The 17,931-nt window shown below is 38.7% G+C and overlaps 1 protein-coding gene across 1 annotated transcript in view; it reads right to left on the bottom strand.

Annotated features, from left to right (window-relative positions):
• PGM5 (phosphoglucomutase 5) overlaps window positions 1-15,907 on the bottom strand; it is a 173,406-nt gene extending 157,499 nt beyond the window's left edge. The window contains exon 1 of the mRNA XM_081280925.1: window positions 15,066-15,907. Within this exon, the coding sequence (XP_081137051.1) occupies window positions 15,066-15,326 (261 nt within the window). The 5' untranslated portion in view covers window positions 15,327-15,907. The remainder of the gene's footprint in view (window positions 1-15,065) is intronic.
• Window positions 15,908-17,931: the final 2,024 nt, after the last annotated feature.

Raw genomic sequence — 17,931 nt, 5'->3', positions numbered from 1 at the left:
TGTCCTTCCCCAGTAACATGACACCCGTAAAAGCTGGATTGTTTTCATGTGTGAATTCTCTTACACAAGATGGCCCTTTTAGCTTTAAATAAGTCACTCTTTTTTAAAAAAGGAAAAGGTAAGTATGACATTCCTTAGTATCATTGGTTTACCGGGTCATATCCCTCTAATGGAATCATGTCCCCGTAATGAGATCGTATCCCACAGTGAATCTGGGAGAGTGAAGAGAACAATAAACAGAAACAGTCTTGATGGTTCACAGATAGTGTTCCACGGGACCACACAGGCACCACCATGTCCACCTACGAAGTGCTGTGGAGAGCCAGATACATGAGATGCCTGTTTCCTATAGTCTCAATTTAAAACCCAAACAACGAATGGAAGTCCCAAACCAAGCTGCCATGGATTTCAGGGCTTCACTCTCTCAGTCCCAACTGTCCCATAGGGGTGCCGTCCTCAAAGATTGTTGCACATGGACAGTTGGAAGATGGCAAAGTAGAATTTTGAGAAATAACAGACTCAAGACCAGGCACGGATGTGGTTATCCAAACACCAAGGGACTTCTCCATTTGCACATGGATGATTGTGCTGTTATATGCTTTCTTACATGGAAAACAGATGAGAGCAACAGAGCTCACCCTCAGCTTCCTGTAGCCCTGGAAGTCTTTAAAAACACTCAGGGGCTGGAGGGAGGGCTCAGAGTTCATTTGAAACAAACCAACATGGATTTCACATGTGATTCCCAATATCTGAACAAGTGCAGAACACTGACAGACATTTACAAGTCTGGCCCAGTTCTGTTCCTCAATCAGTCCACACCAGGTCTGAAGATTTCATTAAAAGATGAGGAAATCTAATTTTGCTTAGCTGAAAAATAAAGTAAAAATTGGAAGCTCTGTCCATCCTAGTAAATAGATAATTCAGTGCTTGGAAAATTCTGTGAAATCTTTGCCTTATTAAGGTAGAGGGCCTGACTCAGTAAAACAAGAAAAAGGCTTTGCTGGCTGCTATTTCATGAGACAATAACTCCAGTGGGACCCCAGGATAAGAAATGCAAATGTTCCTTATGTTTGCCTGGTCAGGAAAGCAGAGCTAAGTGCCCTGAGGCAAGATGGTATCCAATGGAAAAGGATAAAACCTGATGTTGCTACCTCCTGCCTATATGATGCTGGACATGATCCTAAATTCCTCTGTATCTCCATTTTGTTGTCTTAAAGCCCTAAAAGATCACTTGATGCAGGGTGAAAGGTAGTAACATAGCCAAGTCCAGTTCACAGTGTCCAGAGCCCAATAATTTCCTAGTACCTTTTCCTTGCCTTCTTTGCTGGTATGGTTTGTTCATAGCCATTGTTGTTTTATTAACTTGGAATGCTATTATTAACTAAGTGTATGTGTGTTCGTGCTTGAACATTTATAAAGTACACATAAGCAAGAAGAAAATAAAAACCAATCCTACCACATAAAGATGTCCATCATTATCACCTCTCTGCATAACCTTTGTCTATGTGCCTTGGTATCCATCTGTTCCATTTATTTATTTGTATATTTTATAGAAAAGGTTATTGTGTAGCCTACATTGTACACTTAATATGTCTAGCCCTTCCCTCATGTCTTCCTGTGTCACTGAGTATTCTTCTGTGACATGATTTTAATGACTATATAATCTTCCAACTGATATTTGCTATCATTGATTTATCAATATAAAAGTGTTCTTCTACCTCAAATATTTATGTGTAAAACTAGAAAGTGTTCGAGGACTAACTTTACACTATGGTATAAATTAAACTGGATGTCATTTGCCAATAATTAACCAGCAAATCACTGTATAACTACAGTTGTCTTTCTTCTTTAAGCCACCAAACTTGCTAAAAAGTTGCTGAGGCCCAGTAACATGACACTAATAAAAGCTGAATTGTTTTCATGTGTGAATTCTTTTAGATAAGATTCCCCTTTGATTCTTTTTTAGCTTTAAATAAGTCACTTTTGGGGGGCTCGGGTTGTGGCTCAGTGGTAGAGCGCTCACATAGCATGTTCTAGGCCCTGGGTTCGACCCTCAGCACCACATAAAAATAAACAAGTAAAATAAAGGTATTGTGTCCAACTACAATTGAAAAATAAATATTTAAAAATAATAAGTCTGGTTTTGGGATCAGGGTGATGTTGGCCTCATAGAATGAATTTGGAAGAGCTCCTTCTTTTTCTATTTCTTGAAATAGCTTGAAAAGTATTGGTATTAATTCTTCTTTGAAGGTTTTGTAAAACTCCGCTGTATACCCATCCGGTCCAGGGCTTTTCTTGGTTGGTAGTCTTTTGATGACTTCTTCTATTTCTTCCTTTGTTATTGGTCTGTTTAAATTGTGTGTGTCTTCCTGACTCAATCTGGGCAGCTCATATGACTTAAGAAATGTATCGATGTCTTCACTGTCTTCTATTTTATTAGAATATAGGGTTTCAGAATACTTTCTAATTATCTTCTGTATTTCTGTAGTGTCTGTTGTGATATTGCCTTTTTCATCCCGTATGTTAGTAATTTGAGTTTTCTCTTCTTCTCTTCGTTAGCATGGCTAAGGGTCTGTCGATCTTATTTATTCTTTCAAAGAACCAACTTTTAGTTTTATCAATTTTTTCAATGTTTTTTTTTTGTTTCGATTTCATTGATTTCTGCTCTGACTTTAATTATTTCTTGTCTTCTGCTATATTTGCTGTTGTTTTGCTCTTCCTTTTCTAGGGTTTTGAGATGGAGTGTGAGTTCGTTTATTTGTTGGTTTTTTCTTTTTTTTGAGGAATGAACTCCAGGAAATGAATTTCCCTCTTAGAACTGCTTTCATTGTGTCCCATAGATTCCGGTATATTGTGTCTGAATTGTCGTTTATCTCTAAGAATTTTTTGATTTCCTCCTTTATGTCTTCTGTAACCCATTGATCATTCAGTAACATATTGTTTATTTTCCATGTGATGCTGGATTTTTCCTTCCTTCTTTTATCATTGATTTCCAGTTTCATTCCATTATGATCAGATATGGTGCATGGTATTATCTCCACACCTTTATATTTACTAAGAGTTGCCCTATGGCATAATATATGATCTATCTTTGAGTAAGATCCATGTGCTGCTGAGAAGAACGTGTATCCACTTGATGATGGTTGATATATTCTATATATGTCAGTTAAGTCTAGGTTATTGATTGTGTCACTGAGTTCTATAGTTTCTTTATTCAGCTTTTGTCTGGAGGATCTGTCTAATGGTGAGAGTGGTGTGTTGAAGTCACCCATAATTATTGTGTTGTGGTCAATTTGACTCTTGAACTTGAGGAGAGTTTGTTTTATGAACGTTGCTGCACCATTATTTGGTGCATATAAATTAATAATTGTTATGTCTTGTTGGTGGATAGTTCCTTTTAACAGGATATAGTGTCCTTCTTTATCCCTTTTGATTAACTTAGGTTTGAAGTTGATTTTATTCGATAGGAGTATGGCCACTCCTGCTTGCTTCCGAGGGCCATGTGACTGGTATGATTTTTCCCAACCTTTCACCTTCAGCCTGTGTATGTCTTTTCCTATCATATGAGTCTCCTAGCAGCACAATTAACAATAGCTAGACTTTGGAATCAACCTAGATTCCCTTCAATAGATGAATGGATTAAAAAACTGTGGCATTTATACACAATGGAGTATTACGCAGCACTAAAAAACGACAAAATCATGGATTTTGCAGGGAAATGGATGGCATTAAAGCAGATAATGCTAAGTGAAGCTAGCCAATTCTTAAAAAACAAATGCCAAATGTCTTCTTTGATATAAAGAGAGCAACTAAGATCAGAACAGGGAAGAAGAGCATGAGGAAAATATTAACATTAAACAGAGACGAGTGGGGTGGGAGAAAGGGAGAGAGAAGGGAAACTGTATGGAAATGGAAGGAGACCCTCATTGTTACACAAAATTACATATAAGAGTTTGTGAGGGGAAAGGGAAAAAAAAACAAGGGAGAGAATTAAACAACAGCAGATGGGGTAGAGAGGGAAAATGAGAGGGAAGGGGAGGGGGGATAGTAGGGGATAGGAAAGGTAGCAGAATACAACAGTCATTAATATGGTATTATGTAAAAATGTGGATGTGTAACCGATGTGATTCTGCAACTTGTATTTGGGGTAAAAAATGGGAGCTCATAACCCACTTGAATCAAATGTATGGAAGATGATATGTCATGAGCTTTGTAATGTTTTGAACAACCAATAAATAAATAAATAAATAAATAAAAATAATAAGTCACTTTTTAAGAAAGGAAAAGGTAAGTATGACATTTCTCAATATTATTGGTTTACTGGGTCATATTCCATGGCAGGGAGGGAGTGAGAGGCCCATATCCGAATACTCTTCCTGACCAGAACCTTCTTCATTGTCCCCGTCTATGCCTCTGACTGGCATTTGTATGTACAAGGCCTGCTAACTTTTCAATGCCATTGAGCTCACTGCACAAAGCTGCTTTTGCAAAACAGATCCCTCCCTAGAATTGTCAGACTTACACTGTTTATAGTATATTGCTCTTGCTTCATCCAACTCAGCATGATTTCTGTTTTATATTCTAGAAGCAAAGATCATTAGGGAGCCTTATCAGTTCTATGTAGTCTTCAAACATTTCAGACACTTGGGACTCTGCTCTAGTCTCTTTTTAAATATATCCAGGGAAGAAAATATAGCTTTGTGTGGCCTGGGGAGGGAAGCCAGAGTCCTGTGCATACACATATGCTACTTGATAAACTAAATACCACCTTTACAAATGATGGAAATTATATACGTATATAAGATAATATTTTGGGCATACACATATGCACACCCAAAGCAACAACAGAACCTCAGGACCTTTAGCACCCTCGCAGGAAGAATGCGTACATGCACATTATAGGTAGGGCATATATGTGCATTTTTTTAAAATCTCTTTAGAACAGTATGTTTTTCTGAGTAATGGTCATATCCAATTAAAATACATTTATATAGATTTCTAAATAAATCCCAACAGACCAGCTTCTGTCTGGTCAGGAAATAAGAGCTGCCCATTTATTAAGTGCCCCCACCCCTTATACTAAGTTCCAGTGACCTACAGACCTTTGGCAATCATAGATTTACAACTCAGCAAGATTCAACAGTTTACTGTTATTTATGACTGCCAAGCGGGGTCTTCTAATTTGCATCTGTCACTTTACATTTGAGAGATCCTGTCCAAAAAAAGATTATGCCTCCTAACCAAACACTCAGCAGGGCTGCAGGAACAGGCCCCCTGACAAACATCCTGACAAAACGCTTGAAAGCCAAGTGAGCTCCCACAGCTGTGCGTTTTCAGACCACTCAGCAGATTAGCGTGGAGTCTCTGAGCCTCTGCGCAGCCTCTTCCTCTCAGTAATCTCTCACATGGCCCAGTCCATTAGGACTGGAAATCCTCATGAAATGAGCAGATTAAGATCTGGCTTCAGTAAGGGGCAGCAGGCAGGCCTGGGGGGGAGGGGGGGAGGGGCCAGGGCCTCAGAAAGGTTTAAGGTGCAAAAGCACCCATGGACTTGGCTCAGTCATCCCAGGAGATCAGGCACACACCACGCTAAAGCCCTCCCTTTAGAGAAGTTAATGTCTGCATGGCAGCAGCTGCTTCTACCTCAAGGGCCACAGGAGGGTGGGTATGAGTGTGCATGTGTGCACAGGGGCCCGGAATCATGCTTCCAGCAGTCGGCACCCCAGCCTTCGCCAGCAACACGGAGAAATGCCAAGTGTCCAGAGGAAGCTGCACCAAAGCAACTGTGATCACCACCGTGAAAGGCACCTCCTGGCTAGAAAAGCTACTAAGACTGAAAAACACACACGTCCTTCTTTTATTTTAATCAGAATAAGATATTTTGGTAATAATTGTGTTATGTAGATATATAAAAATAATTCTTAATAATCCACTACTTCATTTAATCCTCCCAACAACTGTGGAAAATATGGGGGCCAGTATTATTTCCCTAATTTTTTTAAATGGGCAAACAAACCCTGAAAGATAAGGTCTCACTATGTGATCCTGGCTGGTCTCCAACTCATGGACTCCAGGATCCTCTTGCCTCAAATTTCTCAGTAGCTAGGACTATAGGCTAATACCACCATGCTATCTTATCTTTTCTCATTGGTTTGTTTAATTATGAATAAGTTATGCATGTACATGAATGTTTCAATCAAGTGTTTGAAATAATAAGGAAAATGATTCTCTTTCCAAGACCTCCCCCACCCTGCCCCGCCACCATACACACACACACAATCACAGTTGACTGCTTGGAGTATGTTCTTCCAACACTATTTTCCATGCCTATGTTATATACACAAAAATGGGATCATGCTACACACCACATTCTACTTAATGCTTTCATTTGTGTTGCCTAACAAGCTATCATTCACATCTTTCTCATATCACATACAAATCTAATTCCTTTGTTTATAGATTTTAATGGTATTCATTGTGTGATTGTGTCAATTATTTATCTGCTCTCCACTAGTGAACATCTAGATTGTTTCTGGGTTTTTTCTTAGCCAAATGCTGCAGTTGGCTTGTTTATATAGATTTGCATATTTGTACTAGACAATCTACAGGATAGATTCTTAGATAAGAGATCCCCAGTTGTTGGACAAGTACTCTATTAATTTAGATACATACTGTCAAGTTGCCTTATCAAAAAGTTGTATCTTTTTAACTTTCATCAATGGTGTTACAAATACAATTTTCCAATAACCATACCAATTCTGGGTATTTTCAATTAAAAAATGGTCTGTTTTATTTATATTTATCTGGTAATTAATGAGGTTGATCAACTTTTCATCTGTTTGTTGTTGACATTTGTATGAATTGTTTGAATTTTCTTATTTATTTGGTAGAGGTCTTTATGTATTGTAGAAAAAAGTCATTTGTTGTAAAATCTCCTTCCACTGTTTTGTGAAATCTTTTGTCATATAGAATCAACTCTGGTCCTCTGGTTTCAGATTTTTTTTCTTTCTTTTAGAGATCTCTAAATGCAAAATTAGATGCTCCTAGTTAAAAACCACTCTTATTAGAGGAAAATAATACAAAGGCAATAATTAAATATTATATTTGTGCAAAATAACTTCTTAGTACAGAATTAGAAAGGGAAAGGAAAAGTCAAAAACATCCATGACTTCAGGCCAAGAAACAGAACTTCTTTGGAGGTTGAACATTCCTGAAAATGTTCTCTTCATATAAATATAGACAGTATTCATGATACCATTACTGAATGGTCTCACTAAAAAAAATATATAAAGGATAAAAGACATTTAAAGACTCAGAGAATGTTGATTTTCATTTCAACAAATTTTGTATATGTTCTAGATACCCTCTTATTCATAATCTGAGTTAAATCAGATAAAAGGACCTAAAACTTTCCCTTTGGCTATGCAAGTGTAAGCAGCAGCAGTATACTGGCAAAATCTTTGAGTACTTTCAAATTAACTCTCAAGGCATCGTGTTGCATGACACTGAAGCCCTAGCTTTCTTATCTTCAGTTTAAAAATTTTAAAATCCCTGGTCCATTCAGACCTATTTTTCCCTGCCTATTTGTTCCAAATAATCTTGTTCATAGTCCACCCAGTGTTTCTTCACGGAAGAATGTGCAATGCTGATGGAACTGCAGATTGGTGCAACCACTCTGGAAAGCAGCATGGAGATTCCTCAGAAAACTTGGATAGAACCACCATTTAACCCAGTTATCCCATTCCTCGGTCTATATCCAAAGGACTTAAAATCAGCACACTACAGTGATGCAGCCACATCAATGTTTATAGCAGCTCAATTCACAATAACTAAACTATGGAACCATCCAAGGTGTCCTTCAACAGATGAATGGATAAAGAATATGTGAGATATATATATATATATATATATATATATATATATATATATATATATATATCTCATATATATATATATATTTATGAGAGAATATTATTCAGCCTTAAATGGCATTTGCCAGTAAATATCATGCTAAGTGAAATAAGCCAGTTTCTAAGAACCAAAGTCCTAATGTTTTCTCTGATGTGCAAATGCTAATTCATAATAATGGGGGCAGGGCTAGGAACGAACAGAGGCACTTTGGATTAGACAGAGGGGAGTGGGGGGGGAAGGGTTTGGTGGTAGGACTAATAGTAAAATAATTGGGGTATTATTACCCTATGTGCATATATGATTGTATGAGCAGGGTAATTCTATATCATGTACAATCAAAAGAATGAGAAGTTATACTCCATTTATGTATGATGTGTCAAAATGCATTCTACTGTCATGTATAACTAATTAAGACAAATTAAAAAAAAAGAAGAATGTGCAAGACCCAAAAAATGAGAATTAAAATTGATGAATCCAATACCTATGCCTGGACTTCTCCAAAAGTGGGTTCTGACTTCTAATCCTCAAGTCTGTATAGGAAATAGCAAACTTCCAGAGTTCACAAAGGGCCCAAAGTGAACAGATGTTTTATTAAAAATAAAAAAAGGAAAGAAAGAAAGAAGAAAAATTCTTAGGATAAGTTTCACACATAATGTTGCTGGTGTGTATCTGCCTTTTCAATAAACATCATTATGTTTTATCACAAGATTTAATAAAGCAGCTTAGTTAAAAATGCCATCTGGGTCTCTGAACACATTAAACAAAGCTTAAAATAACTACCCCAGCAACTGGGAGAGCCCAGCTGTTCTCAAAAGCTCTCCCACTCCTTTGACTTCCCCATAAAAAGAGTAAATGAAGACTCAAGGCTAAAAGTATCAAGAATGCACTGGTCTGAACAGGGAGAGGGATGAAGTCAAGGGCTGCCTAAAGTTTGCTGTTGTTCACATTATAGATTTTCTAGTTCCATGGCTCAGGGACAACAGTTCAGCAAGGGGAGTAAAGAAATGGAAGACTCTTTAGGGTTTACTAAAGTATCACAAACCTGCCCTTTCTGATGTCTAGACATTGTAGCTCATTATGTCCTCCTATTCTGTAGTGAACACCAGTAGAAACACAGCACAATCACAACCCAGTTCTTTTTTTTCCTTCTAGAGACAGGTCTTCAGCAACCCAATCCCAGATTTCTAGATCCATTCCAGGAAAAATGACCTAGGTGTTGAAGTACAGGTTTCCCTCTCTCGCTTCCCTCTTCTACTCTCCCAACTTCCACCTACCACCTCTTTGCTTCACTTCTAAATCTGGGCCCCTTATCTTTGGAGCCACACCAAGATTTTACCCTAGATGGGTACAGTAAATGCCAAATCAAGAGTACTCTCATTCTTTGGAGCAACTAGCTTTTCGTGGCCAATTGAATCAAATACAACTCATGCAAGCATCTGTCTGAAGGGCATTCCCAAGTCCCCCATCTGACTTCACCTTCCTTATACCACTGTGGTTCTGTTCTCACCCCTAGATTTCACTGACATTGATAAGTTCTTAAACTGTAAGTTGCACTGTTAGCTTTTATTATCATTGTTGACCATCATGTGGTCGGTACAGTACATGGCTCATCAACAAAATAGATTTTTCTTTGGCTAAAACTTGCAACAGAGCTAAACCTTGCAACAGAACTGTCAGTTGTTTGCCAAAGAGCACATTCAGTCTTCATTCAATACATACAGTCAAATCATAATTATCTGAGTTATATTCAGTTGTCAATACTCCTTTGTCTTTATTGTGTTATAGATGTTACAAAGTTCTTTTGCTTATAGTGCTTCATTTGATTCCCTGAATAATTCAGCGATGCTGTCATACCAAACTCATAGATGAAGAAACAAGTGGTTTCTAGGTATGTCAAGAGGTTAAAGCATCTGTCCTCCAGTTTGCATGGCAGAACAAGAGAACGGCCAGCCCTCTGGCTGCTGCTACAGGGCTTTTTTACCATGCCTATTGCCTTCAAGGCTGAAGGCAAAAGAGTCTGCGGTTACCACATGAAGAAATCTGGTTTGGACTTGCCAAATGTATGTTGATAGTGTTTGGTGATCTACCTTACTTAACCTATGGTTACTTTTGATTTTAACAGTCTACCTTCAGTTTTTAAAACAAGCATACAAACAAGTTTTATATGTTAGTTACAGAGCTGTGCTATCTGGTAGAGTAGCTACTAACTAGTGGCTATTTAAATTTCTGTCTTGTTTTATTAAAATTAGGTGAATGCAAAACCCACTTCTTTAGTCATGCCAGGTACTTCAAGTGTTCAGAGTCTTTGGTGGCTAGTGGGTAGGACCATGCAGATAATAGAACATTTGCGTCATCAGAGAAAGTTCTGTTGGACAGTAATGTTACCGAATGTCATCTGCAGAGAAAGAAGACTTTAGGAAAAGTAAGAAACATCTTGAGGCAGATGTGCTATTATCTGTCCAACATTAAAGATAGTTTAGTGCTAACAAAGATTCGATCAAAGGAGAAATTGAGTGATTGCTTTTAGCTTCAGAGGGACCAACCCAAAAAAGGGCACATTCATTCTTGTAGCCTTTGTGTTGCACTTAGATCTTAAGCTCTTTAAGAGATTGGAATAAATTGATACATAGAGTATCTAAACCACTGAAGAGGGTCTGAAGTAGATGAAAATACAGCACAAATTCAAAAACTGATTGGTTGCTGGGCATGGTAGCAAACACCTATAATCCCAGAGACTCAGGAAGTTGAAGCAAGAGGATCCAAAGTTCAAAGCAACTTAGGCCTCAAGCAACTTAGTAAGACCCTATCTCAAAAATTAAAAGGGTTGGGAATACAGCTCAAGTAGAAAAGCGTCCCTGGGTTCAATCCACACTGCCAAAAAATATCAGTTACAGACTAAATCTTGCTTGTAACTTATTTAACTTATAAATGATACTAATTATTTGTACATAAGTTATTTTTCTTTCACTTTACATAGTATGCTTTAGTTTATGTGCTTAAAGGGGAATTAAAATACTTCTGAAAGTTTTTAGATAAGTTCACAGAGCAACATAAAAACTACCAAAAAAATAAAAATATCTTTTATTTATTCACTAATCCATTGAAATTGAAAATAGAAAAATCCAAGTGTCTATGATGGTATTCAAGAAAACAAAAATGTCACAAAACAAAATTCATTTGACATAAAATTTGTGGAGGTGGCTATTTCACCAAATCCTTACTCTAAAAATTCTAATTAAAAAGAGGAGAGAGAAATAAACAAAAGAACTATGTGTCAGGATGACCAAATAGTGCAACTGTGAACAAAATGTCCAACTGATAAGAAAATATTGGCTAACAGAATTAATGAATTAGAAAGCCACTATTTAGAAAGAAAGTCTCTATTTTGAAGCCCCTAATGAAATAATCAACTCAAGAGGTGATCATTAGTGAATAATGAAACACTTGGGTAAAGGTTGATTAGGAACTGGATATATACATGGCATTAAATTTACCCCATGCTGCTGGCTCAACTCAGGGATAAATAAGGTAGGACAGAGGCAGTAACCACAATAGATCTGCACCCATGTTGCATCACTCATATTGGGACAACCAGAGATTATGATTAAAATATAATGAAATAGCCTTATTTTAAAAATGAAACCTAAATCTAAGCAAGCCTTATAATAGGGCTAAGTGCTATGTCCTCTCAAAATTCACATATTGAAGTCTTAACCCCCAAGGTGATAGAATTAAAAGGTAAGATCTTTAGGAGACGATTATGTCATGAGCATGCAGTGTAATCCCTTATGATTAGAATTAATGTCCTTCTAGAGACACCAGAAAGCTAGCTGGTCCTATCAAGACACAGAAAGAAGGCACCATTCTATGAACCAGTAGGTAGACTCTCACCAGACGCCAAAAATGCGAGCTCACACCTTGACCTTGGATTTCCCTGCCCCTAGACCTGTGCAAAATAAATTTCTGTGGTTCTTAAGCTATCTAGTTTGTGGTATTTTGATATTGTGACCAAATGGACCAAGACCAGCCTTTAGAACTAATGTACAGTTAACAAGAAAAATGGGAGAAGAGTGAAGATTTAAATGACACCATAGAAAGCAATCTGAAAATTACAGAAGAGGAAACATTCTACATGACAACTGACCTGGTTCTTCAACAAATCAATATCCATAAACAGATAAAAAATTATGCATACAATAGTACTTTCTAGGCTAAGAATCTTGAAATAAATAACTCAATGCAATGTGTCTTCCTTGCTTAGTAAAATCAAAACATCTAAGATGTTTCAGAATATCTGAAGAAATCTGAACGTGTGCCATGGAATAAATGGCATAAAGAAAACATTTTTATTTCATGTGGGATTATATTATAAATATAAAGAAAAATATTTTTTAAAGGTCCACACTGAAGAATTTAGGCGTAATTGTCATTTTCTTTATGCTTGAGAATACTTAAGCCATAAGGAATGATGCAAATGTTGCAAAATGTGTACAACCTAGGTCATGGACTCATGGATGCCATTAATTTTGTCTCCTAACTTTTGTCAAACCTTGACATTTTCATAACTTAATAATAATTTTTAAAATCCCAAGTAATGCAGATACATGTTTGAAATATATCTATGTCAGACTTTAAGATATTAAAACATAAGTGATGTAGTTTATCATTTGTCAGTTTCATCTTTCTGTTCTCCTCCTGAAATTATATAATCAAAGACCAACTACAGTCTTTCATAGACAATTTCTTTGTAAAATTGACTTTTCAGTCAAAACCAAAACTTTTCAGAAAGAGAATGAGGTCCATTCAGTCAGATTTGCCAATTTGAAGAATAAATTCTAGTTTTCCATTATTTTTCTGTCCTGTTTATGAATATCCAATAGGAAACCAAAGAGGCCAAATTATTTGGAATCAAGGTACATCACGGCTAAGTCTAACTCAGTACACCAAGTCACAAAACAAGTGCACTCCCATTAATTTCTATCATGCAAGACCAATTTTGTTTATAATTTTTAAGAACTTCTAGAACATGTTTCTCCTGAAGCCAACCTTCTGACTATTCACTTTACTTCAGCTCCAAGAAGGTGAACAAAATGAGGAAAAGATTGGCTAAAGTGGGTTACTTGATATTCTGAAAAATATCTACCATTCCTTCTCCCACATCTACCCCTCTTAGAAGCAATACTTTCAGATTATTTAATAGTTGGTGCTTCTCTGTGAATTTTAGTTAGTCCTTCTGGCCTTCAAAACAACTGTTTGGTTAAATTTTAAGCACATATTAATATATCTATCTCCTAAAGTGAACTCCATCTTTAATGTTAAGAAATGTGTTGATCAGAGAAGACCCACTGATGTTAAGAGGTTAAAGAATCTTTATGATAAAGTGGGCCAAGAAATAACAAAGGACAATATATAATTTGCTTATGCAAATGAACAAATATGGCTTCAAAAACATCCTGATCCACAATAAACATTGGTCAGGCTGTATTTCTCACACTCCTTGAAAGAACTGGCCCAGGAAGGAATAGAACACTGTCATAGCTCTCCCAAGGCTCATTATCCTCCATGATTCCATGGGAATAACTTTGTCAGACAAGAGTGAAAGACCATTTGTCAACCTCTGTCCAGCTCTAGCCAACCTTCACCAATCCCAGGTGAAGAACCAGGGAAAAACATGAACTTCAGATCTGCAGCAGCAGCATCTGCCAAATATCACAATTCTATCACCTATCCCAATACCACTGGCCCTATTATTCCTAATTGCTTTGGTGTTGTTGTTTTTTTTTAATCTTTCCCTATTCCTGAAACACTGAGAAAAGAACACTCAAGTAGACAAACATGAAGCATGAACAACCCTAAAGATTAAAAAAATAAGAAGAAATAAGAAAATATAAAAAGAGGAATTCTGGGAAAGAATGAGAAAATCTAAATGACAGATAATTATTTAGTTTCACTTTTACATATGTTCATGCTCATATATATATATTTTTTCAAAAGAAATTTCACTCAAGGAAAAATTCTATAGATGTGGGTCTGGTTGCACTAACAAGGCTCAGATTACTTTTTAAAACCCGTGTTTCCCACAGATAGTTCAGAGACCCTGAAGTTAAGACAGTTATCCTTGAGATGCTGCCAGATTTGGAAGGAAGAAAATCAGAGTTTTGGGGGAGGGGGTATGTCAAAGTATCCTTTTAACTGCAGGATGGGGAGGCAAGAACAGAAAAACTTGCAATTGGAAAATTCAGAAAGCAAAAGAAGACTGCAGAGGCCATAGGAGACAGGAAAGGAAATGAGATGAAAACTGAAAAGAGTAAGAGGTATGAATTGTTGTCATATGCCCCTAAAGGCATATTGGAGAGAAGTCAGGAATTACTTTAAGAAAACCACTCCAAATCTCATTTCAGACCATTTAGAGATGAGCTTTCAGGAGCTGAGAGTCCTAGCATCAAATTGATCCACCTGATCCCTACCCTAATAATAACCAAGTTGAAGAACCAATGATCTAAAACAAACAAATAAACAAAAAAAAAAAAAAAAAAACCTTTGGGGTCCATTTGCCAAATACGTAAGGGTTCAAATCTTCAAATTCTCTCTCTCTCTCTCTCTCTCTCTCTCTCTCTCTCTCTCTCTCTCTCTGTGTGTGTGTGTGTGTGTGTGTGTGTACAATTCCATTAAATTTGGCAGTCAAGATTTAGGGGTGAAGAGAATGATTGCAAGCAAAAAGGACCCAGTGCGGGGTGGTGGGGGGACTATGTTGGGAGTCTTGGAAAGAAGTCTGTGAGGGTAGTGAACACGGTTGGAACAATTTAAAACCCATAGCTGAGGTGAAATGAAAAGAGATGAAGAAGAGAACTTCGAAAAGAAAAATAAGCAGGTGCAGGATGTGGGCAGAGACGAGCACCGTGCCACAGGTTGAGGAGCTTGTGAAGCTCAAAGTAGAGCAAGATCCCTCAGGGTTTTCAGGGCGATGGGTGTCTGGGGCTGTTTCAGGGCGATGATGAGCCTGTGTTCCTGATGTGCAAGGTGGTAGTGTGAGGCTGGAGGGAGAGTGGCCAGGTGGGCGCGGGGCTCACAAAAGGGGACCCGCAGACCCTGGGGAACCCCTGGAGAGAGCACCGCTGAGGTACTGTCAGTCGAGGGGCATCCAAGTCACTCACCCCATTGGCTGCGGCCATCTGCACCACGATCTCTGTGGCCGTCTTGCTGAAGTACCTGCCGTCGCTGCCCACCACCATGGTGCAGCCTTGGCGGTCGCGCAGGTCAATGGATGACAGCACGCTCTGGATGAAGTTGGGCAGGTAGTTGCGCTGGCCCTCGAAGAGGCCAGTGGGTCGCCGCAGTCCCCCGCCGCCGGTAGGCCGCTGGTCCTCGAAGGGCGCCGTGGGCACAGTCAGCACCGGGATGGGGCTCCCCTCCATGGCGCCTCCTGGCCGGTCCTGCTGCAGCTCCGTGAGTCCGCAAGCTGCAGGGAGTCTGCAGCCGGGCCCCCACTAGCCTGGCGGTGAGCCCGGACTCCGCCTCGCGCCCGGCCCCCTCCCCAGCGGGCTCAGCACCGACAGCTCCTCCTCTTTGCCCCTCCCCGAGCTGTCCCAGCAGTTCGACTTCCACCTTGGGACAAAGCTTACTCCTGCCCAACTTCTCTGTAGCCTGATCACTTGAGCTGTCCCGGGTTTCTTTTCCAAGCTGGTCTCACGTTTTGGAGTGTCACAAAAGCTGGGTTCTAGGGCCAGCTGGCTATCCAACCCACCGGGGACGCCTTGTCCCGCGCCTGCCCCTCTGCCTTCCCCGAGATTGCCTCTCTCTGAGGCACAGCCTCCTCAAGATAGCCTGGGGGTGAAAGTTTGAGCAGGGTTTGGGCTTCTCCCACACCCTTGTCCTCTTAACCTTCCTACCCCGCAGTCCTCTCTTCTGGTTTCCCTGCAAAAGGACAGAATACACTCACAAGTTTCTCTCTGGAACAAGGACTGGGAGGGAGTTGGGAGGGGGCTGAAACCTTTTGCCATCAGCGAACAGCCCTAGCCAAAAATAACCCTGGAAAGGAGAGCTGAGAATTGTTATCTTCTGCCAGCGGTGAAACTGGAGGCTGGGCGCTGCATGTGTGTCTGTGTGTGTATATACACACCCATCTGACCATTTGTTGCAAGGAATCACACACTGTCAGGCCCTTTAATCCAGTGGGACCCGCCCTAGACTTCCACTTTCCCAAGTCTCTCTCAAGACACTGTGCAGTATGGAAACTTTTTTTTTTTCATGTTTGTTTGTTGTGACAGTTGCAACAGCAGTGATACAGATACATATTTTCTTATTCTTCATACCCTTCTCATCATCCCTACTTAGCTGCTGCTTGGAAACAGGCTTGCTCACACTGTATCTCTCTACACTTTTGAACTGTTCACCCCCATTAATTATTTTCAAGAGGAAGAGGCTAAAGCCCTTTTAAATGTCCTAACAGGAATGAATTAACACAGCCAAATTAAATGAGAACTGGGTACCAGGTTCTATATTGGTTCTATGCTAGGTCCTTATGCATCCTATATCCAGCAGGGGCTAGAGATATTCTCCCTTCTCACCATGAAACTCATTCACCTAAAATTCAAAACCAAGAAATCTCCATTGAAAATATGAATGAAAAAAGAAAAGGATAAAATTCAAAGAGGGAAGAAACAATTCTTAGTTTTGTTTCTATCTTCTATCACCCCTCAGACACTTTTACGCTCACCAAAGCTACTGTTCTGAAATCTTCTGAGAATAATGTCCACATCCTGAGAATATAGTTGACTTGCTTGTTGCAGGGTTATAAAATGTTTGACCATAGTAAGATGACTGTGAGTAATAACTCATCGCTCATACTTACAATAAAAGTTTTGCATATGTTTTTTTCTTTAGAGGGTGAAAACAATGAAAAGAAGTAGGTATGGTATCCATATCCCCCACCAGTTTTTCAAATGAGAAAGAAGAGTTGTTGTTGGGGGTTTGTTGTTGTTGTTGTTTTTGGTGAGGTCAATAAAGTAGCCAAGATGGCACTTGTATTGCCAAATTTTTTATTGTTCTCTTTTTAAATAAAATAATATTGAGGTATGATTGGAAAACTGAATTCATCAACTGAAACCTTCCGGGACTTTTAAGTCATTCTCATAAACAGGAACAAATGGATTACTTGGAGGAAAATGGGTAATGGAGAGATGTTGGTCAAGGGGTACAAAGTTTCAGTTGGGAAGAATCTGGGTTTTGTTTTGTTTTGTTTTTTGTTTTTGAGATCCATTGCACAGCATGGTGACTACAGTTAACAGTAATATTTCAAAGTTGTCAAAAGGCAATTTCAAATGTTCTCACTGTGAAAAAAAAACAGATATTTGAGGTGTTGGATATGTTAGTTTAATCATTCCATATTATATGCATATACCATAACATCACATTGTATGCCATAAATATATTCAATTATAATTTTTCAATTGACGATTTTTTAAAAGCATATTTTAAGGGGTTGTTTTTCTCTACTCTGTCCTCTGTCTCCTAGAGTCCATCCCTGTAAAGTTCCTTACTTCATATTTGTGAGTTTGAGAGACCCTTGGCTTAGCACCAAAGAGAACCTCAGAATTTCTAATGATCTCTGCATATCTCTACAGCATAGGGTTTTCTAACTTACCTTCTAATGACATTTCATTTTGCAAAAATAGTGTCATTCCCAGAAGAAGAATGGATGTGGTAAGTCCAATGCTCCAGTAAAGACAAGAACACTACCCCCAAGTTTCAGAGCTTCCCAGAAATCCCCCAGGACTCCATCTCCCCACTTCCAGCACTTTCCTCTCTCCGGTCATCACCACTGTTCTCTCCTACCACAGCCCAACTTCTGCCACCATCCTGGAAATAAGGAATGGACACTACAGAACAGACTTTATACTATTCTACTATCCAGGAGGTGATCCTCTTCCCTTGGGGCTAATTCCAAAATGTTGAAATTCTGGTCAGCCAGTTTGAAGCAACGTACCCAATCACATAGCGAGGTTGTGATGTAAAAAGAAA

Source organism: Spermophilus citellus, assembly GCF_964194105.1.
Source record: "Spermophilus citellus genome assembly, chromosome: 2".
In the NCBI taxonomy this organism is placed as follows: Eukaryota; Metazoa; Chordata; class Mammalia; order Rodentia; family Sciuridae; genus Spermophilus; species Spermophilus citellus.
This window is presented reverse-complemented; position numbering and strand designations above follow the sequence as displayed.